This window comes from Spea bombifrons, chromosome 5 (genome assembly GCF_027358695.1).
Source record: "Spea bombifrons isolate aSpeBom1 chromosome 5, aSpeBom1.2.pri, whole genome shotgun sequence".
NCBI lineage: Eukaryota > Metazoa > Chordata > Amphibia > Anura > Pelobatidae > Spea > Spea bombifrons.
Window position 1 is genome coordinate 19,438,292 of NC_071091.1, and position 26,914 is coordinate 19,465,205.

At 36.3% G+C, this 26,914-nt stretch overlaps 1 protein-coding gene across 1 annotated transcript in view; it reads right to left on the reverse strand.

The window, feature by feature from the left end:
• The window catches only part of DGKB (diacylglycerol kinase beta), a 208,115-nt gene that overhangs the window by 18,248 nt on the left and 162,953 nt on the right, over window positions 1–26,914 (reverse strand). The window contains exon 23 of the mRNA XM_053466113.1: window positions 620–740. Within this exon, the coding sequence (XP_053322088.1) occupies window positions 620–740 (121 nt within the window). The remainder of the gene's footprint in view (window positions 1–619; window positions 741–26,914) is intronic.

A 26,914-nucleotide genomic window follows, 5' to 3' on the forward strand; every position in this document is an offset into this window, starting at 1 on the left:
AATATGTTTGCCAGTGCCAGTTATCGAGGGAGCAAGGTATCTCCCCTGCCAGCAATATATACCATATGTCCAAAAGTATGAGGACACCTGACCATCACCTACATGAGCTTGTTGGAATCCCATTCCAAAACCATAGGAACTAATATGGAGTTGTCCTCCCTCTTCTGTGGCTATAACAGCACCTGCTCATCTGGGAAGGCTTTTCACAAGAATTTATATGTGCAGCATTCAGCAGCTCCACTCTGTGAGTGTGCCAGGTCTATCACTTCATGGCTGACGGTTCCAATTCAAATGGCAAAGGTGGCATCCTATGATAGTGCCCATTTAAAGACACTTCAGCACAACTCATTCTACTGTCAATGTTTGTCTATGGAGATTACATGTCTATGTGCTTGAGTTTATATTAGCAATGGTTGTGGCAAAAAAGACAGAGCAAAAATACAGATGAAACAAGATGATGAAGTATATGACTCTCTGTTGTGGTCTTAAGTGTCTGGTTAGACAAGGTGCATGCAACTTATGTTGGAAGTCACCCCACAAGAACATGTAGTAATCTTTGGGAATGTTTTCTCCAATATGCCATTGTCCATATTCCTTCTACATGATAATATGTAATTACCTTATCACAACAGATGAGCATTGTGCAAGACGTCTCCCAGCACTCTTAAGACCTGTGTAAATCTGCCCCATTTCCATGGCTCCTTCAAGTCCAACCACTTCCATTAGCTGGTCACTTATATCTGAAAAAAGTAATACAAATCCATTTTCAATGAAAATCATAGCATTATCAATACACTGAATACCAATAAATTCAATTAACGTAGTTTGAATAATATACAAAAGATGTACAGGCTTTGGTGATGTCATTTACATTTTTTGTTACTAAATATTATTAAATATAAAATGTTCTTAGTAGTGATGCCACATATATTCTGATATTTAGGTTATATGTTGAATTCAATAGTGTTATCATTAATGCCTAATATTCCAATATTAGAATAAGGACTATAACAAGTGACCGACCACCCTTGACAGCCTATTATGCTGAAAGATTGGGGATCTCATGTGTGCTGCCACTCCCCTGCCACCATTTTTTGTGACTGAGCATACTTGTAAGTGCTTCTTTTGCTTTTTAATACTATGCTGATATACCCATCTACAATGTTTATGTATATGTATTGTATTAATAAAAGTATTTCTTTTGTCTTATAATTTGTATATTCTTGCATTTTCTTGTGTGCGTTTCCTATATATTGATTATTGTTTGTTTGCACCTATTTCAATATATTTGCATTTATATTTATATTTGCATTTTTTTGCTTTTATTTCTTTGGTGTGCCATCTTTCACATTTTTATTATAATCCAGATCTTGCAAACAGGAAGTGGTATATACACAAGATTGGTTACTAATACATATGTACTTTTCTTTTTCTAAGGCACTATTCCTCTCATCTATTTTTTATCGTACCATTTTGTACCATAAATTTATTAGATCAAAAGATCTATTATTTGCCTGAAGTGACACAATTGATAATAAATACCAGTTTACTTGTCACAATGAGCGATTTAATCAATGGGGAAGCAATATTTTACAGGTAGGATGAATCAAATCCTAATTTTATGTGGTTTCCATTGGCACCTGTAAGCCAAAGATGATCAGAAAACATACTCTCCTACTGAAAACAAAGTTTGCATCTGCAAATCTCACTACTTGCAGTCTTTTATGTTCACAGAAGGACATTTATCAAATAAGAAATATAATTCAGTTAGCCAATAAACAAAATTTACACCGCATCAAATTGTTCCTAATTTTTCTATAGGGTTTTCCGACAGTATATTTGCTTTACCCACTTTAATCACATTTACCATGTGGATTGGAAAAAGGACACCTCAGTCAGTGATGATCATCTGTATTTTGTCTGAGACAACATGTAATGTGCAAAAGCTTTTCATGTAAAAGTCAAACTAAACATTTGCCTGAACCTCTCTATCAAAAGCTTAATTCCACAGGACCCGCAAAACCAACAAAATATATAATACAGTATGTTGTACAAAAGGATCCTTTGCTAGTAAATCTCTGTTAATGTTTTCGTGTGATCAAATACCATTCTGATTTTCTTTTAAAGACCACACTTGTTACTGTTCTGTTGCAGCAGCGCTTGACTGAATGTAAAAATGTACATATTTATTCCCAGGGCTAAATGTACAATGTTGCAGGGATGCACCAAGGACGCTTGTTAAATGTTATTAAATGTCAGTTAACGCCTGATAGGAGAGTGATGCAAGTCGACCTTAGCTATTAGTGAATCAATGTCTAAATCTTAACTATTTGCCAGCACTTAATATATGACTAATTACAGTTAAATACATATACCCTAGCTCATATCCTACAGAATATTGTGGCCCTTCATAAATTTGTAAAAAATAGTAATAGGTGCAGATAAGACAGACATTGGCAGGACACTCCCTACAACTGGGTTTATGTCCTACCTGTCCTGGTAAATCTCACCATTATTGACATGAAGTGGCAGATACTGGCTGGACTGGAAATTAAAAGCAGCCCTGAAAATAGTTGAGTACCAGCCCGGTATTTCATGGTGCCATTTTTTTATAACACTGCAGATGTCAGTTCTGGCCCCAATATTTTTGGTTTGGAACACATAGTTCCTAGTTTTACTGTTGCCAATGACATCATATAATGGGATGGGACTGAGAAAGCACCAGTATAATGGTGTATATGTGTTAGTGGCTATGTGTATGTATGGATAAGTGCATGGTGCTGGAGGGGCTGTGTGTGTATGTTTGACGTTAGAGTGATGTGTGTATGTATATTTAAGTGTATGGTGTTAGCTATTAGTGTGAATGTGTCTGTAATGAGTGTTTGTATCCACGTATGTGTAAAGTGTTAGCGGGTACATGTATATGTATGTATGTTTATGGTGTTAGAGTGGCTGTATGTATTTGTTAGTGTAGAGATGCCCCGGACCATCATCATACCCCTAACATCCTAGTTCATTCCAAAACTCAACCACAATCATTATCCCCCACCACCATTTTCATACCCCCATTATCAAATTGCTTCCCATCATCATTTCCATCCTGTAAAATTATCACCCCATATTGCATCACAATCATCCCCTGCCTCTTAATATCCTTGCCTAAGCATGCCCCCTTCATTTTCATACATTTTTCAACAATAATTGTCACACTTGTACATGGGACACTTGTAATTACATGGCAGCCTACTGGAAACTCTGAGGCCTGTCCTGCCCTGTGAAGTGGCCGATGTTGGTGATAATTCATGACTGCAGTTGCCTACTTATTACCTAAATTGAACAGAACAAAAACATGATTCACGTGTCTATAGGAATTAGGATTGGGGATAATCTGAATTATTTTTTCTACGGTCTAAGAACTTCTTCAACATTCACTTTTTTTTAAAGCAGTGTCTGGTTAATTTACATGTTTATATTAATATTAAACATTTAACACAAGAGTAACAAACTTTCAAATGTATCTCTACCAACACATAAAAAGGTTTACAACACACTGTAACTAAACCCCTTTTTAAAAAAACTGAATGTAATGTGAGATCAGTAAAGGAGACAGAAGTAGGCTTTGTGAGCCTCCGTTTACAGACTATTTTTTTAAGTAAACGCTTTGTGGAGTTTTGTGAATGATGGTTTTGCCTGTTTTCACAGTCAATGAGTGGTGACACTGTGTGGGAATGTTTTCACAGTACAGTGTCTCTTCTGCCCTCTTCCATAAACGAAGCAACTTCACGTGTCTCCTCCTATTAGCAGTATCTGTAAACAAAGCTCGCTCTCATGAATGAGTACTGATGTCAGCAGATTGTGAATGGCATACATTGAACATCTGACCTTGTGCACTCATTCTTGATGGTCGGATAAAATTCACTAGGGAGATGGCCAACCCACTTCCTCCTATCACTTCAGCTGCTCATGCAGTTAAAGCGGCTGCTCCTGCATTTTTTTTCTTCGGCTATTATGTACAATTTGCAACAGGGGTTGAATAAAACAAAAATTATATATATATATATATATATATATATATATATATATACTGTATATACGGTGTATTGCATGCAGTTTCCATACATGATATTGATTCTTAATAGAATACAACAAATGATTCCATCCAGTCAGCTGTGATACACTGATTTTCGATTAAGAAGAGAATTATGGATGGGTAACTAATTAGAGATCTTTGGATAGACTTAAAATATAGAAAAAAACCTTGGTGTAATGTAGTAAACAATGAATATTATAACAATTTCTAAGTGAACAATCCAAACCCAATTTGATATAATACAAATATGTGACGTTCTACTCATACATTCACATAGGCACATCTGTCAAGTACAATGCATGCGTATTCCCAGCTGGACAGTTTCATAATGAAATGAGTCAATTTGTCTAAATTTTATGCAGATTAAAGTATCTGAAGTGGAGGCTTGCATAAATATTTTTTTTCTGTATGCAACTGTACAAATCTTGCTCTACTTACAATTTACATGCAAATTAAGATTGTGCTGGACTGTATGAAAGTAATAAGAACCCAACAAAGTTGCAAACTATAAAATATCTTAAGACAATCCTTAACTTGGAAACAAGTATCTTGATGGAATGCTAAATTTACTGATCCATGAAATGCAAAACCTTTGTGTATTAGCTACCACTGTACAACTGTGATACTGTCTGTCAGGCTCTATCATAGCCCTAGTGTTTCAGATGCCCAAGGTCATTGGTTGCATGATTATAGGCAACTGGGGCAGGCGACGCTGGAGGCAGAAACATGTACCCGCCTTACCATTTTATGACATTAAAACAGAACATTGGGATATGACATAATATGATTGTGATTGAGGTCTGTGCTGAAAAAGCTTGTTGAGTTGGTAGGGGCAAATGTCTCTAACTGGCCCATAATCCCCACTGCCTGCAAAGAAAGGAGAGTGGGTTAGGATGACAAGACCGTGCTAAAAATCGGGACTGTCCTACTTAAATTGGGATGGTTAGGAAGTATGCTTTATTGTGGAGTCTTGTTCAGTTCCATGTAACCATAATATGTTTGGTTCTCCATAACAACAAGTTGGTTTTGAGGGGTATTTAAAAAGTTACAGAAGCAAAATGACCTTCAATATAATAGGCTCTACTTCCAAATGTCACTCTGCTCTATTTTTCCAGAAATTGTATTCTAGTAAGAGTAATGTACATGTGAGAACTACAAAGTTTGCCTGGCTCAAATCCCTGAAGTCAACATATTCTTAAATATTGCCACATCTTGTCATTTGTTTTTAAATTATGATAATCACGCTAAACACAGATTCCAAACTTCCATACATTTTTCTCAGGAGTTTTCAGCATTCCCATTCTCTGAAAAAATTGTCTACAGTGTGTTCTCTTGTTTCTCTCTCTCTGCCATTGTCTATTTGAATACAAACCTCTCTAATGTATTGACTAGAAATATGGCACTCAAATGCAAATCATGATTTATATTTCAATACTTGTCACAATATCCAGTCATTAAAACCAGGTAAGGTATTTGCAAAATTCCTGACCCTACTTGGAATTGAATAACGGACAATAAACTAGTGTGTTAAATGTCTGTCATGATATGTATGTAAATATACTCTTTATTAGTTGTACATAATTTTTGATGGGTATGCATGCATTGCATTGCTCTACAGAGCTAAAAATCATTTTATTTCATAGCGCTATTACAATAATTGGACAGTTACTACTCAGAATATACAAATGGAGAATAAAACAAAAAATAGTAAGGCTGGGTCTTGCTGAGGGGTAATTAGACATAAGGTGAGGGGCTTCTGTGATGGTGATGATTTAATTGTGGTGAGGGCCATAGTAACAGGGCTACTAGCTGCAGCACGGTTAAATCCTAGGTATAACAAAGTTAAATTAATGAGCTTCTACAGCTCATTAACCAACTATAACTAGCAGGAGACTATGGTGGTGTAAGGGCTATGATGTGTGCTAGCTATACTTTTTGTTTATCAACCTGGCTCCCAGTCTTCAGCTCTGGCGAGATCCCTTACAGTCATGTGGAGAATGTAGTAAGGAGATCTCAAAGTTCGGGAGAAAAGATGGTGAGAAATAGGAGAGTTAATGAGGAGTAGAAAGAAGGGGACAGATAAAGAGAAGTGGAGAAGACAGAGAGAAGGGGGAATGAGAAAAAGGAGAGATGGTGAATAGGGAGTGATAAAGAAAAATAAGATAGGTGGCAAGAACAGGGAGAGATAATGAGAAAGATAAGGGATTGGGAAAAGGTGGAGAGATAAATAAGTGAAGATATATGAAGAAATGAGAGAGATAATGAAAACGATGAAAGATGAGAAGAAAGAGGAGAGGTATAGAAAAAAAGAGGTAAGGATAAAGTGGAGTAGAGATAGAAAAGGAGAAAGACGAGGAGAAAGGAGAGAGATTGGGAAAGTTAATGAGAAGTAGGACAGCTAATGAGAAAAGGGGGAGACAATGAGAGATGGGGGACAGGGTGAAAGGGGACAGATAAAGTGAAATAGGAGAAGAGATAAAGAGAATGGGAAAGATAAGATAAAGAAAAAGAAGATAAATAATGAGAAATGTGTATCAAAGAAAAGGGGAGAGATAAAAGATAAAAAGAGATAAAAAGTAAGGGGAGGAGAGCTAGAGAGAAAGAGGAGGGGAGATATAGAGAAATTGGAGAGATAGGGAAAAATGGTGAGGTAAAGAGAAAGAGGGGGGAGATAAAAAGAGAGAGAGAGCAGAAAAAGGAGCTATAGAAAGAGAGGAGGAGGATAGATAAAGCGAAAGGGACAAAATGGTGAGTTCAAGAGAAAGTGGAGAGAGAAAGAGGAGAGATAAAGAAAAAAGATGGGAAGATAAAAATAACAAAGAGAGCTAAAAAGAAATATGAGTGATACAAATAAAATGGAAAGATAGAAAGAAGAAATAAAGAAAAAAAGAGGAGAGATAATGAGAAGAGGGTTAAAGAGAAAAGGGAGAGAAAGTGGAGACAGAGACATGGGAGAGATAATGAGAAAGGGAAGGATAAAAGAGAAGGGGGAAGGGGTTAGGAGAATGGGAAGACATGGGCAGAAAGGGGGAAATAAAGAGAGGAGAGCTAAGATAAGATAAAAGAGGAGGTAGAGAGAAGGGGGAGATGTAGAGATAAAAAGAAGAAATAAAGTGCAATAGCAGGAGAGATAATGTGAAATGGGAGAGATGAGATACAAAAAAAGAGGCAAGATCATGAGAAAGGGGTCAAAGAAAAAGGGTGAGGTAAAAATGAAGAGGATGAGAGATTAACAGAAAAGCGAGAAAACGGAGAGATAAGGAGAAAATGAAGAGATAGAAAGGCAAGATAATGAGAAGGGGTTTAAAGAGAAGGAGAGAGATGAAGATAAACAGGTGAGATAGAGAAAAGGGAGGATCAAATAGAAGGGGAGAGATTAATAGAAAGGGTAGAGAAAATGAGAAAAAGAAGAGATAACGAGATAGAGGAGAAATTATGTTTATGTTTATCCTTGATGTCCCCAACTGGCCTATTTACAGTATGGATGCTGTGCTAGCTCAGTATAGCCTCCACAGACTTCATTAAAAAGAGCTGCATGCCTTTAAGAACACTCTAGTTCTTAAAGGTGAGTAGAACCTGACCTTGGAAGTAGAAGATGCTGACCTTGGAGATGGAGAGGACTAGGGGCACTACCCTAGGTAAATACAGAACTGATGGGGAGCCAGTTGAGTTACTATAATAGCACAATGTGTGTTTCTAAAAACAAATATCCCTTAGGTTGTTTCAAATGTAGGAAGGTATGCAGGAGACAGCACACCTGGAAAGTTCTCAATAGCAGGTCTTGAGAGCTTTAAAACTATTTGACATGAATCATTGAAAGGTCCCAGACCTGCTGTCACCAGATTTAGGTCTATGAATCCCTGAACATGAAGTAAGACGATATTAAATATTTTGAATTTTATGTAAAGTTCTGCTGAATCTTCCTGGTTCCCATACAGAAGCAACAAATGAAAGCTGTCTCTATGAGCATAGTACTTTTGTCTCTTGAAAGAACTGCGTGATTTACCATGCTGACTACAAACACATATACTTGGGCATGTAATGCTCCTAATGTCTGAATATTTTGTTTGTGAACACATCACATTCACCTCATAATTCTTAATTATGTATAATTCATTATGTGGTGACAAGTCTCATAACATTAACCATGAGACCAAACAAAATTCTTTTACATGGCTTTATTTTTACTGTGAGTTTTAAATGTACATAAAATGGTGCTGTAAAAACATTTCTTGCATGTGTTAATAGTATGTCATCATATATTTGGGAAAGAACTGTAAGAGTGATTCCACTGTGGGTTTTTTTCCAGGACAAATGCTTGATTAATTATCAGGACAGACAAAATGGCTTTGGTTTTCATCACCCGTACAGAGATCAGGAAACACTTATTGTATATCAACTTTAAGACTTCCATCCATAAAAAATAATGTACGGTTCTCATGTTCCATTTTACTTCTTGTAGTAACATGTATATAAGAAATGCAATATTTTAGATTTTTCCTAAAATCATAGCCTTAAGCCCTAAAAAAGTCTGTTTATTCTTTTCTTTAAAATATGTTTCATTTAAGTTGACTTTTGTGATCACATATTTATTGAAGAAAAGCTGTCCTGTAAGAGAAAAAGTTAAACTTTGACAAACCAGGAAAAACAGAAATATAAGTTCTTCTCTGTTTTATCAAATTTGATTGCCACAGCTGTTCCCAGTTTCTGTTTTGTTTTTTTTGGTTTTTTTTACAAATAGCCTTATTCAGTGACTTATTGGCTTAAGGCCAGTCCACCACTAGAACATGATGTACGAAAAACCTATATTCAGTTACTGATACTGAAATATGTTTCATAGTCTTCTACAACTACAATTATATGAAATGCTTGGAGATAATTTAGAATACACATACACCCTTTACACATGTACTTCTATACCGAAAGTAGTAACAACCAACAAGTTGAATTAATTGAGCACTGCTACTGGATGGTTAATGTTAATGGCAGGTTGAATTGAGACAGTTGGAAGAGGTGGCTTCATAAATTAAATTTCAGAAGGGCAAACTTTGATGGCCTAAGGTCAACTATGAAATGTATAGACTGGGATGGATTGTTCTCTGAACTAAACACAGGAAAAATGGAATACCTTTAAGCACACATTGCAAAATTACACATCTATATATATATATATATATATATATATATATATATATATATATATATATATATATCAATATATACCTACGGGAAACAAATACAAAAGAAACAAATCAAAACCGATGTGGCTTACCTGGGAAGTAAAATAAGAAATAAACAAATGGCGAGGGATCAGTAGTATCATTTATTGCATACAAAGATGCCAACACAACTTGCAAAAATGCGATTAAATGGCTAAATTGGAAAATGAGGAACTAATTGCCAAGGGAGAAAGGGGAGGAGAGTAAAACTAATCCCAAGAAATGTTTTAAGTATGTAAATGGAAAAAAGTTAAAGGTAGACAATGTTGGTCCTTTATTATCTGAAACCAGAAACTTGGTTAGTGAGGACAGAGAGAAAGCCGACATCTTAAATACTTTTTTTCTCCTGTTTATACCAAGGAAGAACCAATGACGGAGCCCCAGATGGCTAATTTAAAGGAACCATTACAGCAAACATGGGATTGGCTCAAGTAATTAAATAAATTTAAGGTAGACAAGGCCCCTGGACCAGATAGTATACACCCAAGGATACTTAAGGAGCTAAGCCTAATTTCTGGCCCAACCATTATTACTGATCTTTAGGGATTGCTTCAGTTCAGGCATAGTTCCATTAGATGTTGTGCCCATATTTAAAAAGGAATCAAGATCTCAACCCGGCAATTACAGGCCAGTAAACTTAACATCGGTAGTGGGGAAATTATTTGAAGGGTTGCTAAAGGTATACATTCAAGAACATATCTTAATCCAGAATCCAATTAGTAGAAGTCAACGTGGATTTGTAAAAGACAGATCTTGTCAAACCAACCTACTGGCATTCTATGAAGAAGTAAGTACAAATATAGATCTGGGTGTGGCTGTAGATGTGATTTATCTGGATTTTGCGAAGATATTTGATACGGTTCCACATAAGAGGATAGGAATAAGGGTTGAAGGAAGAGTAGGAAGGTTAGGTAGAAGGGTTGAACTTGATGGACTTAGATCTTTTTTCAACCTTATGTACTATATAACTATGTAAAAAGTATCCCAATCAAAGCCGCCTTTAATATTGATTGGACCCTGGGTAATTGCTTGACCTCCATGTGGTGCACCCCTCCCCCGATATCACCCCCAGAGTCTTTTGAATCCCCCCATCACTGTGTCACTATGCCAAACCTCTCTTTTCCTCTTGTATATAGTTCAAAGATAGATCAAATAAACAACACGTGGAAATACAGCATTGCAGGTATAGATCAACTGAATAAGACATAGAAACCCTCTATTTGCAGGTATTAATAAATAAGACATGAAACATAGCGTTGCAGGTACAGAGCAACTAAATAACACAAAAACACAGGTTTGATGGTATAGATCAACAGAAAATCACATGCAAACTCAGCATTAGAGGTATAGATCAAATAAAAAATGCATTGAAACCCTAAATTGCAGACATAGATCACAGGTCACACACCCCAGCACTGGCACCCATTCCCCAAACTGTATACTTGTGTTTTTTTGTTCATGTTCAACTTTTCTTTGCCTTATTTCTTGATCTAAAGTACAGCACAAAAAAAAAAAAAACGCTCCTTACTAAAGGCAAAGAAATATATAGATATAATGTAATACCTTGGTTCTTTACAGGTACATTTTCACTTCTCTCATTATTTCCTTCATTTGTAATAAAATGTATCTTCACTCACAAAAATAGGCTAGCTCAGATAGTCAAAACCAAATGTCTCTTTTTATAAATTATAATTAGAAATCACTTGAGCCATCACCTCTAGAAATAGGTATATGAAAGTACGAGAGGCTTTTCATATTTACCATTCCTTGGCAACTATCACAAAGGAAGCCTATTTCAAAGGAGGAGAAATGTTAGAACAAGAAGTTATAATCCAAAATTGGCGAATCAGAGGCTTACATGTAATATAAGTATGTTTTCATTTACTGAGAGGGTGGTATATAAGTAGAACTGCCTCGCAGCGGTTAGTGGTAAAGGCTAATATATTGAGGGAACTTAAACATACATGGGATAGGCATATGCCTATCCTTAATCTAAGATGAGACTGAAGACAGGTTAAAGTCTTTATATCAGGAAAAAGGACGGACTAGATGAGCTAAATAGTCCTTATCCGCAATCAAATTCTATGTTTCAATGTCTTTTTATTATTGCATATAAAATGATTCCAGTTCTGCACTTCTCATCTATGACTCATGTTTTATGTTTTTATTTCAGAACATGTATGCCAACAGAGTATGGGATGACAGTCTTTATTCATATCTACAATATCTAGAAGGCACACCAAAACACCTGTGATAAAATATTCAAGGCTTTCTTAATTTTTCGGGTACTGATGGTATGCTACAGGGGAAATATAAGATGGTTAAAGCAAGGGGGAAATATTTTGTGAAATTAAGGAAAGTACATTCAGTAACACAGAATTGGAATTTAGAATTTTGTATACAGAGACAGAGACTAGCAGATATGTGTCCATGTTCACTTTGGGTCTGAGCAAAAGGCTCCTTATTTTGTAAGGTAGAAAACACAAAAAGTATGACTGAAAAAAGGGAGCTCTGAACAGAGAAGTTTTTTCATCAGTTGATAATTTTAGGCTAATCTATAAAAGTTTTTCTTCTTATTTCAATTTGGAAAACAATGATTAATTAAGATATCCAGGAAACAATAAAAGTTAAATGCACAGAGTACTTAAAGCTGTTGAAGCATTTAGCCAGCAGTAAAATAAAAAGAAAATGCAAAAAAAAAAGAAAATATTGATAACAGGAAATTTCACTTTATTCAAACGAAGTGTCAAAATGTTTAATCCAAACAATAATCCTATTCAGGATGTCGACGAATGGACAATTGATAAAATGTTTCAGTATTCTATTCTAGGAACGCACTGTTCAGTGTCCAATATATCTTGAAGTTTGGCTTGATTCTTATATAGCTCTTGACAACATTATAAAACGCACTGTTTTATTTAGCAATTTTAGGACATGGGCTAAATTAACAATACTTCTTGTACTTATTTGTATATATTTATGAAAATAGTTTTAAATAGGGTTTTATTATAGCCCATCACAAAATTCTAAATCAACATCTTGGCCTAGATGCTAATTGTATTGAAAACCAAGAAAAAGGGATACATACACCCAAGCCAAGAAACTAGTGCTAATAATATCCATTGCTCGAAACATTGCTTTATAAATAGTGGACAATAAGCAAGCAATAACTTGTGCAACGACAATATCTCCATAAGCAAATGGGCCAAAGTTGGAAAAGTATTTATTAATCTTAATCTTGAAACGCATACTGAATTGTTTAAGAATTTATTAAGCCAAAAAAGGTATTTTTAGCTGGTTATGACACCGTGATAGCACTGTGCCACAAGCAGGCCCGTACCTCTCAACCATCCCATTTTCCACTTGAAAATCCTTATTTTCAGGCACAGATCTCCTGCTGCACAGTGGTTCTTTGGGTAAGGTAGACAAGTAGACCCACCTCTGATACCCCTTCCCCCTACTGTGATATCCAGGTTTGGACACTTGAAATGTTGGGGTATATGTAGGACCATTTACATGTATTTATTTGGGTGATACCAATCGATACAAATAAAATAATCAAATATATAGTTTGCTTTCAAAAGTGTTATAATACAATATGAGATGGACAAGAACCATTCGTGAACATACTGTAATATCAGATGGTGCTAGCTTTATGGAAACGACATGCATGTGTAATGTTAAGTGCTTTAACAACATATGGACCTAATAATTAGAAGAATAATTGTAACTAAAACATAATTTCATTACATAAGCCAATGGATTCACTTAAAAAAATGAATAGTAGCTAAATTATGTTATTAGAACTCTTATCCTATGTTTATCTTCAAAAGCTAATAAAATGCATTTAACGTGGGTGGGGAGAGCAAACCATTATGATTTTTCCAAGGAAACTATTTCGGACGTTTGAAAAGTATCTGATTCCAGCTGCAGGATATTGCATTTGACAACAAATGTGGATTAGAGGTTATTTATGTGTACAAGAATCACATTATTTGTATAGTACCATTAGTGTGTATAGTGCTTTGCAGAATAATCAAACACAACCACATATAAATAAAGGAAACACTTTCCTTATACAAGTACATAGATATTGGCTTGAGAATCCAAATCACCCAACATTTAAAATGGCCAAACAGGGACACAATTGTTTTAGTGGGTATGGTTAGAGGAATTAGTAGGGGGGCGGGTTTTATAAATTCATTCTTTTTGGTGCAATTGTGAATAATTGATGACTGTTATGTTGCATTTCTAAGAAGATGCCTTTCTTACTTATATAGTTTAATACATAGACACATTTTTTTTGTACATAGTGTGTGTGCATGTGGCCAGAAATCTATTTGCCTCTTTCTCTCTCTCTCTCTCTCTCCACCTTTTTCTTTCTCTGTTCTTTCACTCTTTTACTCCTCCCTCTCCTTCTCTTTCCCCTGCTGGTCTCTCTTTCTTCCTTTCATATTTCTCTTTCCTTTTTTCTCTCTTCCCCCTCTTGCCCTTTCCCCTTGTTCTCTTCTTTCCCTTTCTCTTCTCCTTTTCTGTCTTCCTCCCATCTTTCTTCTCTTCTTCACACCTTTCATAATACACAATTGGTTGGTGATTTGAAACTGCAACTTGCCTGCAAACATCCAGTAAAGCAAATACACCCCTCTAGGTAATTCTGAATATGAAGTAATAGGAAACTTCTACCTATGGGATGCATGACAAACAAATTTTAAACATACTGTAGAGGTATGACTGCTATTGTATATGGCAATTAAAAAACTGGGGCTGTCATACATAAGACCTATTTTAGTTTTATATGTGTTTAGGCTTGAAATTTTTGTGCTCAGTACACATTGTTGCATAACTCTTGTGTCTCTGGGGTCTATTCAATAACCAGGCAAGTGGTCAGCTGACCTAAGAACTTTTCTGACCATACTAACACTCACAAAACAACTCACAGATTCAATAAAATGGTTGCTGGGCATGTGAGGGGCCACAACTTTTAAGTGTTGCAAGTTTCAGGTGGGAGCATGCAAGGTGGATTTTTAAATTTTTTGAATTTCATTCACAAAAATTAGGATGTAGTGCTGAATTAGACAGCAGGCTACCCACCTGGGAGAAGAGATTTGTTCTCTTATGTCACTGCTCAAAAGGGAGTACCAATCTGAATTACCTTCACTACCCAAACATGAGTTTACAAATATTTAGGAGAGATTTCATGCTGCTGACCAATTAAACATGTAGCATGAAATGCAAATATATACCGTATTGGCCCGAATATAGGCCGCACTTCCCCCCCCACTTTAAGTCTTTAAAGTGGGGGTGCGGCCTATATTCGGGGTCTAGCGCCCGACGACAGGGACATGCAGTCCCGGGTGCCGGGCAGGCAGCGGGGTTAGGATACAGATCCCCCGCAACGTTGCAGGGGACCTGTATCCTACTGTCTGATACGCTCAGACAGCCTCCCCTGCCAGCACTTTCCACGGGGGGAGTGCCGGCACGGGAGGTTGTCTAAGCGCATCGTCCGAACATCCGAACGTCCGCACGATGCATTTTACACACCCCCCCCCCGACTTACCAGAGCAGACTCCCGGGTGTCTTGCAGGGCCGGCGGAAGACATCTACGCAATACGCGTATACAACTTCCGGTGCCGGCACTTCCGCTGAGTGCCGGCACCGGGAGTTGTATACACAATGTGCATAGATGTCCCCCTCCAGCCCCGCAAGACACCCGGGAGTCTGCTCTGGTAAGTCGGGGGGGGGACAGAGTGGCAGCATATCTCGGGGGGGGGACAGAGTGGCAGCATATCTCGGGGGGGGGAGAGGACAGAGTGGCAGCATATCTCGGGGGGGAGAGGACAGAGTGGCAGCATATCTCGGGGGGGAGAGGACAGAGTGGCAGCATATCTCGGGGGGGGACAGAGTGGCAGCATGTTTTTTGGTGCTTTTTTAAAGAAAAAAACTTTTTCTTTAAAAAAGCACCAAACTTTTAGGGTGCGGCCTATATACGGGGCGGCCTATATCCGAGCCAATACGGTAATTATACCTACAATATGCAAAGCCATTTTACTAGATATATCTTTATAAGTCAATACATATTCAACCATAGACCATAGATATATTTCAGATAAAAGCCAGTGATAAGTTTTACCCCAGGTTACAGAATTTATTAGGTGGACAGGGAAATGGATAATGACCATGATGAAGGTCACCTTTGTTTGTCAAGTACTAATACAATAGCATTTCACATGTATCTTTACTCTTTTCAACAGTTTCCATGGGCTTACATATCCTGAAATACAAATAATGCATGCCAGTAATACCATAACGCAAATAACAAAAATGTGGAGTTCCTGTTAAATACAGGTGCACTAATAAAGTGTAAGATTTGGATTATAGCACTCATGCGCCGTATGGCAAGTTTTAAACAGCAAAGTAGATGCTACACTTACATAAAATATACAAGAACATCTGTGTTTTGGAATGAACTGGCATAGCTAACACCTCCAGTGCCAGGTGCAAAGGAAATATCTGTAGAGTCTAAGTAACTCTGACTGCTACCATCTGCTCCCAGAAGCATATCTCATATGTTCTGTGGTATTCGTTGCCCATTAGAATATTTGTGAAACACTTCTGGATGTGGAAAGCTGAGACACATTACACTTCATTACTAGTTCTATACTGTTATCTTCAATATCAGTCTCTCGGCACCAACACCAATATTTCATTTTACTCAACAATTTTTTTTTAATCAGGTGAAAAGAACCTTGTTGTTAAATATTTTCTAAAATTACATGAAAATGTGTAATTTATGCAGAAGCACAAACTTTTCTGCAAAATACAGACAAAAAAAACTGTTGATTTATCTGATCATCCTATTTCCCGTTCAAAAAATAAAAAAAAAAAATACGTAAGTGTCCCAGCCTAACTGGAATGCAGAGAAAGAAATCTCTTCGGTCTTGACAGTGTCATAAACATTATAGTAAAACATTAATTAATACGGGATTAATAATAAAACTAATTAACCATCTATCATAATAATAACAATAAAAAGAAGAAAAACAACAAGAAAAAGCTAATTATATTAAAAGGTGGAGCAAGGCAAGATTTCAACTCAGTTGATAAGGAATTGGCCGAAATGTATGTTTCATTTTTGCCGGATTCGTTTTTGGGAAACAAATTAAATTTTCTGATCAGTATGCACAAAATTGGGGTGCATTTTTAATTCAGAAACTACATTTGTGGGCATTCCCAAAGGGGGAGGTCCCTGACACCTTTTGGTCTCACCTTTCACCTACAGCAGCATCATCTCAATTTCTTACAAAAGCTACCTTTGCTCTGGCCTTGTCACCAGCTTCCTTTTTCAAAAGGAGCAAATAAGAATTTAGTATTAATATTTAATTTGCAAATTATGAATTATTGATTAATCACAATAATATATATGTATTTTATTATAAAAATTAATAATAGCAAAAATAAACTACCTGGAGCAAAGACTATGTGGCATTGCTCCCCCTAGTGTCATTTGTCATACCGCACAGGGTAAGCGGATGTCACCGGCTCCAGTGTTCCAGCCAATTAGATGTTTCTTCTGGAGCTGATTAATAAAGCCCAAACCCTAATCTGAAATGGAAGTATGTGCAATTCTCCAGGTCATATCCTCCAAAAGTCCTCTTTCAAACGTGAGACGATGAAATAATAATTTGCTTCTTTGTCCAGAAAGTTAAATTTGCAAGAAAAAATACATACCTTTTCTTCATCCGTATGTCTTATAAAAATAAGCTTTTGACCATTCTGTCCATATAGTCTGCCCATTATTCCTACCGTAAGACCTCAACAATATCCCTATCCCACGCAGGTTTAAATTCACCTTACTTTATTAATAGCCTGATGGTTTTATTCACCAGCATCCCTGACACAGAGCACCCATAGGATGACAAAGACATTTCCATTTACTATTATAAACTATGGCTTGGGCTTTTTGTTTTTAAAAACAATGTAATTGTTTAGGAGGTAACACTTTCTACCAAACAAGAGCAATAACATAATGGGTAGGAATACTTATGCAATTATTGCATATATATATATATATATATATATATATATATATATATATATTGGGACAAGCCAAGGGTCAAAGTTAAATCATAATATAATTAATTAAAATATTGATAAAGTGTATGAAAGTAAAGTTATGAAAGTGGAGAACAAGTTTGGTTTCAATTTGTTTTGCTTTTAAAATGATTTTTATGAGTTTGTTATATCTCTTGAGAATTGTAAATGTTAACAATTTCTTACCAACCACTAAAAGGAAAAAAATGCAAGAAAAAAACCCTAAGTAAATTGATTTTACCACAATGAAATCTAAATTGTATGAACAACATAGTGTGGATTTAACAAGGTAACATAATGTTACCAATAAAGTATGCATCATAAAAATAAAACAGATTTTGCACATGATAAACTCAATTTAATGTGAAATATAAAATCGGAGGTTTAGAAAGGTAGGTGAGCAGACATAACAAATAGGAAAAGTGTTTCTAAATAAAAGTAGCCACTTTACATTAGGTTCGGTATCTACTTTTCAAATCAAATCATGATTTTAGTGTCACATACATTTTGAGTGATGTATAGAAATACTATATACCTGAAATAGATATGTACAGACATACATGAACATTATCAGATATAGTATACCTTTGTTAAACATGCTTGTCAAGAAAACTTGATGCTAATAAACTTTAAGGGGAAATGTATTAATTTATTATCAGTATCAGGTAAAAAAAAATTCTAAAATATTGTGTTTTTTTGTTTTAAACAGTTCTAGTTTTATACTTTAATGCTTTTGGCTGTTGCGTATTAGCCCTGTGTAAGCGTTCTATCACCCTTTCATTGTCATAAAGAATCAGCTTGGTGTGGTATTTCAGTAGGGAAAGTTACCCAACATATCACATGACAAAAATGTCAGCCTCCAGGTGTACAGATAAAAAAAGTTGTTGGAGCAAAATGAAATAATACTAGATAACCTATATTACTCTATACAGCACTGTATTTTATGTTCAAGGAGAAAAGTATTTTTTTTGTTCATGGGGCTTTCTCTTTAACATTATAAGCTTGTATGCTGGGTAATATTTTTAGCATACCATGTGTACGTTTCTAAGATATTTGTAATAAAATTAATAATGTGTTGTAGAAGTCTTCATTCTTTTGGGTATTTACAGCTTCTCCTAATTCAAGTTTTTGTACTAATTCTAAAGCACGCCACAAAATCTTAACCAGTCTCTAAATGAAGATCACATTGGGAAGGGAAGTTAGCTGAATGCTGGGGTATGTCATCTGCTAACTCATCCAAGCAGGTAATACCACCCCAGGATTTATTGCCCATGCCTAAACAATGCTGTGCATGTGCCCACTGCATCACGCTCAAGTGGCAAGGTTCAAGATTGAACAATGGCACACTAGCCTGTATACAGTATACGAAAGCTTAGACACATAGAGATATCAATGAATAAGATGTAGTTATCAAAAATATAGTATCATGTGGTAACAGCTGTTTTTAAAGTGATTGTAGGAATAGAAAACAGAAATTTATACACCGATTTCCTTTTAAGAAAATATGATAGGATGTCTGACATCTTTGTAAAAGCTGATGACTGACTCTTTTCACAAACAGTCTCGCCGATAGGCTTGAAAAATACATTTAACAAAACTTTATATGAAGTGTCATCACAGTGAAATTTGTGCAAGGTTTTCTTTTGTGCTGTTCTTGAAAGAAACTGGCTGGCTAACTGCCAATACAATGGGCCAGCTGCAGCTGGTGGTATTGATCACGTCCTTATTTTAAAGGAAGTAAAGCAAGAAAGTAACAACTCTCAATGATAAATGCTACAAGACTGTTATAGATTAATAATAATCACTGTTATATGGAAATAATTAACTTGTAGCTTATCATAATTTAACATATCATTCTAAATATTATTTTAAGAGATCTTATATGACTTTCTGATTTTATTCGACGAGAAGTTTTTTTTTTTTAATGCATGGGTGAAAAATCTTGACATGAAGCAATAAACAGTTGAGGTAGAGAATCCAAAGTTAACCTGGATAATGAACTTGACACCCTGATGTGCTGCTTTCTTGAAAGCTGAAGCAAGATGTCAGAATGCATTAAGGGAACATGTTAACATGTAGGTGAAATAAGGACTAATCTGAACTAATTCAACAGATAAAAACATTCCTAAATGAAAACTGTCACCTTTCAGCACAACTAACTTAATTAATTAAAACTACCTGAAGCTTGCTCCTTTTATTTGCTGATCACTGTAATTATTTTTTATTAAGTATTTATTATTATAAAGTAGCAGACAGGTGCTGCTAATCAAATGCCCTTGGATAACTGATCATCAGCAAATGTGGCCACCTCTATAAAAGCCGAAGTCTTAGCAGTTTGCTGGTCTGGAGCATCCAGGTGTGTGTTAACACAATGCCAAGGAGGAAAGACATCAGCAATGATTTTAGAGAAGCAATTGTTGTTGCTCATCAATTTGGAAAGGGTTATAAGGCCATTTCCAAACAATTTAAAGTCCATCATTCTACAGTGAGAAATATTATTCAAAAGTGGAAAACATTCAAGACAGTTGCCAATCTTATAAGGAGTGGACATCCAAACAAATTCACCCCAAGGTCAGAGAAATTGCAAAAAATCACCCCAACATCTCAGACTACAGGCCATAGTTAGCATGTTAAATGTTAAAGTTGATGACAGTGCAATGAATAAAATACTGAACAAGTGTGGTTTATTTGGAAGGGTTGCCAGGAGAAAGCATCTTCTCTCTAAAAAGAACATGGCAACAGGGCTTAGGTTTGCAAAGTTGCACCTGAACAAACCACAAGACTTCTTGAACAATGTCCTTGGGACAAAAGAGACCAAAGTGGAGATCTTTGGCCATAATCCACAGTGCCACGTTTGGCAAAAACCAAACACTGCACAAATACCTCATACCAACTGTCAACCACAGTGGTGGAGGGGTGATGAATGGGAACCTTGCAGTCATTAAGTCGGCCATGAACCTCTTCTGTATACCAAAGTTTTCTAGTGTCATACAAGAGGCCATCTGTCCAACAGCTAAAGCTTTGTTGAAATTGGGTCATGCAACAGGACAATGATCCCAAGCAAACCAGCAAATCTACAACAGAATTGCTGAAAAAGAAAATAATTAAGGTATTGCAATGGCCTAGTCCAAGTCCAGACCTCAACCCAAAGTGAAATGCTGAGGTGGGACCTTAAGTGGGCTGGGCATAAACATATGCCCGCGAACCTCAATGAACTGAAGCAATGTTATAAGAAGAGTGGGCCAAAATTCCTCCACAACGATGTGAGAGACTGATAAAGTCACACAGAAAATGATTACTTAATGCTGCTAAAGTTGGTTCTACAAGCTATTGAATCCTAAGGTGTACTTATTATTTTTTCTACACAGCTTCTCCATTTTGGCTTTATTTTGGCTCAATAAATCTTGACACAGTGTAACATGTCATGTGTTGTTGTTCATCTGAGGTTGTATTCACTAATTTTTTGACCTGTTAAGGAACAGATGATTGTTATTATGTCCTGATATGTAAAACCATACAAAGAGGGCGTACTTTCTTTTTCACACAACTGTAACTGGCAAATAATCATGCAGAACCAGAGAACAGGTACTTGAGAGCTCATTCCCCTTGATATACATGCTGTTGTGTGAAAAACTATTTGACCTATATCTACATAGTTGCATGTTTGTAGCAATGTATTAGTCCAAATGATTCTTGTTTAGCTCCCACATTTGCTGTTAGTCAAGTAATATACTATATAAAATTCTGACGCCTTACTGTAGGTGCTCAGTTGGTTGTGAAATTTAGCAGTTTGTGTATCCAGTTCCCTTCTCTAACCTTGTCTTAATCCCTGTAGCTGACTCCTTGCCTGTCTTACTCTGATCATGATTCCTACGTGATGATTTCACTATGTTACTGATTCCTAGGTGCTGACTTCTGATTGTGCCTGACCCTGATTATAGATCCCAATTTTGCTATGTTGCTGATTCCTGGTTATCTGTCCCTGATTACGGTTTCTAAATTCTACTACATTGCTGATCATCTGTCTAATCTGATTATGGACCTTTCTTCTGTAGAGCTGTAATGCAGGAGGGACCCAAAATGCAGGAACCAGGTAAGTGGAGCATTCTTTTAGGTCTGTAAAACCCTTGCGTAAAAGGCTTAGTCCTTCCTGGTCCTGGGAACACAAGTGAAACAAAGGAAACAGGGTTCTCAGGTATAATCCTCAGGCCACTGAGTTGTGCCTAACCAGACCATAAATGATAGGCAGTAAAAACCGGGGGATCCAGAATTTGATGGGTCAAGGGTTGGATGAGACTTGAATACTGGTGGTGAACAAATCAGAAGTCAGAGCACCCAGGAAGGACAGCAACAAGCTGGAGACAGTCAGATGGTCATAAACGAGCCAAGATCTAAACCAGAAGAGCAAAAGAGCAAAAGAGCCCCTAGCACAAGCTCCCCCAACCCTTCTGACATACTGCTAGGCCAACGATGGGGGCTGCACTTCCTCAGGCCCAACATACTGAGTCTGGAAGGCAGAATATGATGTAATTTCCTGTCGCTCAGACATAGCATGTGAGGACCTTGAAGGAACAGAAGAGCTGGCACTGGCCTACCCTCTCCTGAGCCAACAAAGGTAGGTTATGCAAAGTGTAATTAACTATGTATGTTGCTGTATGTGAGTATGTTAGTATGTGTGTGTATAAGTAAGGATGTTAGTCTGTGTACGTATGTTACTGTATGTGAGTGTATGTTAGTGTATGTTAGCATATGTGTGTAAGTATGTTAGTGTGTGCAAGTATGTTACTGTGTGTGTGTTAGTATGTTACTGTGTGTGTAGGTATGCTACTGTATGTGTGTAGATATGTTAGTATGTGTGTATGAATGTCAGTATGTTACTGTTACTGGTACTGTTAGTAACTGTCAATATGTTACTATGTTATCTTCAAACCTGGCATATAAAAGGGTAGCTGCTGAGACAGTAGAGCTTGAATTGACTTCCTAAAAATGCAAGATCACAGATTAAGTAGATCATCTGCACATTCATAAACAATATGCAAAAAAATAGAAACTATACTGGTGATGAGGAATTCAACAACTAGAATGTCAAGCATAGCTTTGTAAATAAAAAGAAAACAATTTATATATGTGGATATATATATGGGCACCACATATTGGAATGCTGGACATGGCAGTTTCATAGTGATAGAAAACTTTACTCTCTAAAATTTCTAAACTACCGGCCCTGCTGGTACTGATTTTTCAACTCTAAAAACATGTTTCAAGAGTTAAAAAATGAAGCATATTTCTTTTCATGAGGAAACTAAAAGTAATATATAAGTATGGTGGAAAATTGGATAGTCTGTGTGTCTCTTTGCCACATCAACTTCTGAAAATATATTCCTCCTCGTGTACCTATTGATATTAAGTTTCCTGTTGCTAAATAGTCTGCTCTAAAACGCTATAAAATTTTATGATAGCAAACAAAGTAGAGATGTATGTACATTACAGACAAACATCATCAAAGTGCTTAATAGATGAATTATAATTTAAATGTACTTAGTGCTATGAAAGTTTGCAAAGAGGTTAATTTGGACACAAAACAATGTGACAAGATAATTAAGTTTAATATATTCTAAATTATGCTTTATTATAGTCTGTATTTATGCTGTTTTATACATAGTTTCCAGTTATGAAGCTGAGCTTGTGAAACTGCGTTTGAAAGCTAATCAATTTAAGGAATATACTTGATTAAAAACATACATTTAAATCACTATAAACAATGTAAATATTGCTTGCGATATACAAGCCATTAAAAACCAAATGTACTTTTGATGCTTTTACATTTTGCAGCCTTGAGAGCTAACTTTTTTGTCTTGACTTACTCGATACCACAAAAACTCTGAGTCTCCCAAGTGGAAACATATTTCACAGGCGATGAATGATTTAAAGCGACAATACACTGTTTTACTATTGGTAATATACTCAATAAGTGAGTTTTCAACAGCATATGTATGTACACTATAACTCAGATAAGGCAACATGTAAGCTTGGATGTAAGCTTGGATGAAAAACGTTATGGTGTGCAGGGCCCTATGCCAGTTTCTATACTTTAGGATCTCCCGAACTATGGTTGCTCCAAAGACTCATCTCCTCCCCACTTTCAAGATGGGTGATGAGGAATCAAGATAAGGTCCTTTTATAAGTGAACTGCCAAACTGGCAAAGTTTCTATATTTTTTGCTGAAACTTTTTGGAGTTGGCAGTCGAAACGTCATCAGTCAAGTCAAATTGGACTACGGTTGAGTTGGCTTCAAGTTTTTAAGTGAGTGAATGAATGAGATGTTCAGTTTTGGCCAATTGAGTGCAGTTGGCCTGAGCAACTAGACTAAAATACCAATTGAATACAATTTACAGGATTGTGAATATAATTCAGATTTAATATTAGTCCACTAACAAAAAACCCTTAAGGAAGAAAATGATACTTCCTGTTTTCTTTTTATTCTCCAGCTGTCTGTGTTCTGTTGATTTGTCACTTTCTACTCATTGAACCACTGGCTCTGTACAGTGTAATTAAAGAAGTGGCAACACGTGATTGTTGAAAAACATTACTTTCTACTTACTAGATTTTAAGATTTAGGATTATATCTATTAAATGGCAAGGACGCTTTGCACATATTTAAGGAAAGAATTAACGAAGCACTAATTATAAAATTACACATTTCAATGTAAAACTATATATATTGTATGTGTAAAACTTTAAATTAGATTCACAATTTAGACTCCATTCGAATGGATACTTTGTCACTATGATCAGCTGCAGGGTGGTCAATGAGATAAGTCGCTATGATAACCCTACTTTGCAATTTATGGAGGAGAGATGTTAATACTGACAAAAGCACGGCCATGTCATGATAAAGCGATCACATGCAGGAAAGTTACAGGTATTGGCTGCTGCCTGGCACTCCCGGCAGCCTGTAGCAGCTGATCTCCCTGCGAATGGCAAGCACAAGTATACTCGTTGCATAAAGCTTTTATTTAATGCCCAATGAGGAATTTATGAGTACGCTTATCATTCACTGTAAAAGTGTTAAGCTTAATTATCCCATAGTGTTGAGGTCAACTTAATCTGATTACCTATTTTATTACCTCGAAGAGTGCAGGCACATGTGTAGAATTCCATGCTAAAAGTTTATTATCTAAAGGTAATACCTTTCCCTATTCAGCTAAAAGTACCCAGTAACAACAACAAAAGAAAAAAACTCAATATAACAATTTTAATCAATGATGCAATCTATCAATTTGCTTTATGTCATGTTAGGTATGTTTTTGCTGCTATTGTTTTAGCATTAACTCTACAAGTCGATGTTACCTTAAAATACTTAGGTTTAATGCTTTGAATTTCTTGTATTAATGATTACTTGGCAGGATCTATTGCTATAAAAGTCAGATATAAAGGTATCTATAAAAGCACCATCCTTTCTACTAGCCAACGCCAAAAGATCCATTAGTCAACATTTTAAATACTAAGTGTAGTTTTATTAAAGAAAAGAATGAAAGTAATTAAAAAGGAAATTATTTTGCTAGTCGAATAATTATGTTAAGTATTTATAATCAATTATTAATAGAAAGATAGATAGATAGATAGATAGATAGATAGATAGGTAGCTTTCACTATTTTTATATCACAATAAATAAATGCTTTATTTTTCATTAGGGCCGGTACATGTAACCATTCCAGTGCAAGAAAAAAATAACGAGTGCCCCAAAAAGGGCAATCATTGCTAATTTGGAATTTGGACAGAAAACGGAAAGTGTCCCGTCGTCTCCACTGATATAGAGATTGTGGGTTAATTTTTTATACTTTTATTTTTTTTTTTTATTCTACTTACAGCCACCTAGATGTCTAGGGAAATATGAACCGGATATGGTCCGTGACTGGATATGTTTTTTGTTGCTTTTTTTTTAATGGAATTTACATGCATTTCCTTTTTGGGAAGAGGTGTTGGACAGACTGGATGGTTTCTATAGAGCATTGTGTCTGGCACTTTTATTGCATGGCTATTTATTTTGGCTTGTTCATCAGGCCATAAGGAGCCCAGCCTGCGCTGGTCATTTCTTGAACAAGCAAAATTATGATTTAGCATGTATTTATTGCCAGATTGTATTTTATTCCTTACAGGTTTAACAACTAAGTGCAAAAAAACATTTGACTCTTAAAGGACAAAAAGGGCTTTGTTTGTAGAGATCAAACATTGATCATTTGCCTACCTAGCTAGTGTAAAAAATAGATCAACCAGTATTATAAACTGATAGTGATATCATGAAACTTATCTGCAAGAATTCTTGCCGCATTATTAAAAGTGTTTCTCTGGAATAACAAAATATTTGACATGCTTTAAGCTGTTTAACGTTCCCACAAGTATCTGTATATCAATTTCTGAGATTGTTACACCGATTCAAGTATTGCAGTGATGCGCTGAATGGATGATTAGTGATATTTTATTCTTATTTAACAGTTCATTTGCACATCGATATGCTTAGACAGAGAACAGATTATTGGTAATCTTGAGAAATTCAAAGTTAAACATAAACTGATTAAACTATATATAGGGAAAGAAATATGTATAGGAAAGACCATCATGAGGAAGCATTTACAGCAATCATGAAATGGCATGAACTGGTATTGCAGCACATTTTTCCAAATAAATAACTGATTCATATGTAGGCATGAAAGTCTCTTTAATATACACAGGTTTCAGGGTTGACAACAACTTCATGGGTGTATTTATAACACTTGTTTTGCATTCTAGTAGAAAAGATACAGTGCATATAGGTATATTATCCTTTAGTTAATTTGCAATTTGTTTTACAGCATATTACATTAATAATCGTTATTAAAATGTCACTTTTCGAAAATTGTACATTTTATAGATTTGTCCATTAAATAAACCTATGCATTGGGGTTTACAGATTAAGGTAACCAGTGCATATATTTGTATATAGGTATATATATTGTTAAGTTGCTAATAATTGTTGATTGGTTTTGATAGCCTTGATAATGATGGGTAACAGGGCCGGCCCAAGGCAAAATGCCGCCTGGGGCGAATTTTAAAATGCCCCCCCCCCATTATCTACCCTTCCTCTCCCTGCCCCCCCCATTATCTACCCCCCCTTGTACTTACCTTTCAGCAGTCCTGCGGCGAGTCTCCCTGTTCGGTCTCGGTGCCGGCTTGTAATGCTGAGTGCCGGAAATCTTCCGGCACTCAGCATTACAAGCCGGCACCGAGACCGAACGGGGAGACTCGCCGCAGAGGAGAGAGAGAGGGGCGCCGAGCGGGTACTGACCACTCGGCGCCCCTTTCTCTCTCTTTCGATTTAACATTTTTTTAAAAAAGGGCTTGGGGCGGCAAAGTGCCGCCCCTTCAAAAGTGCCGCCTGGAGCGGTTGCCCCACTCGGCTCCATTGTCGGGCAGGCCCTGATGGGTAAGGTGAAAACGGGAAGCTGATTAAATGCGGTAGTTGTGCTACACTAA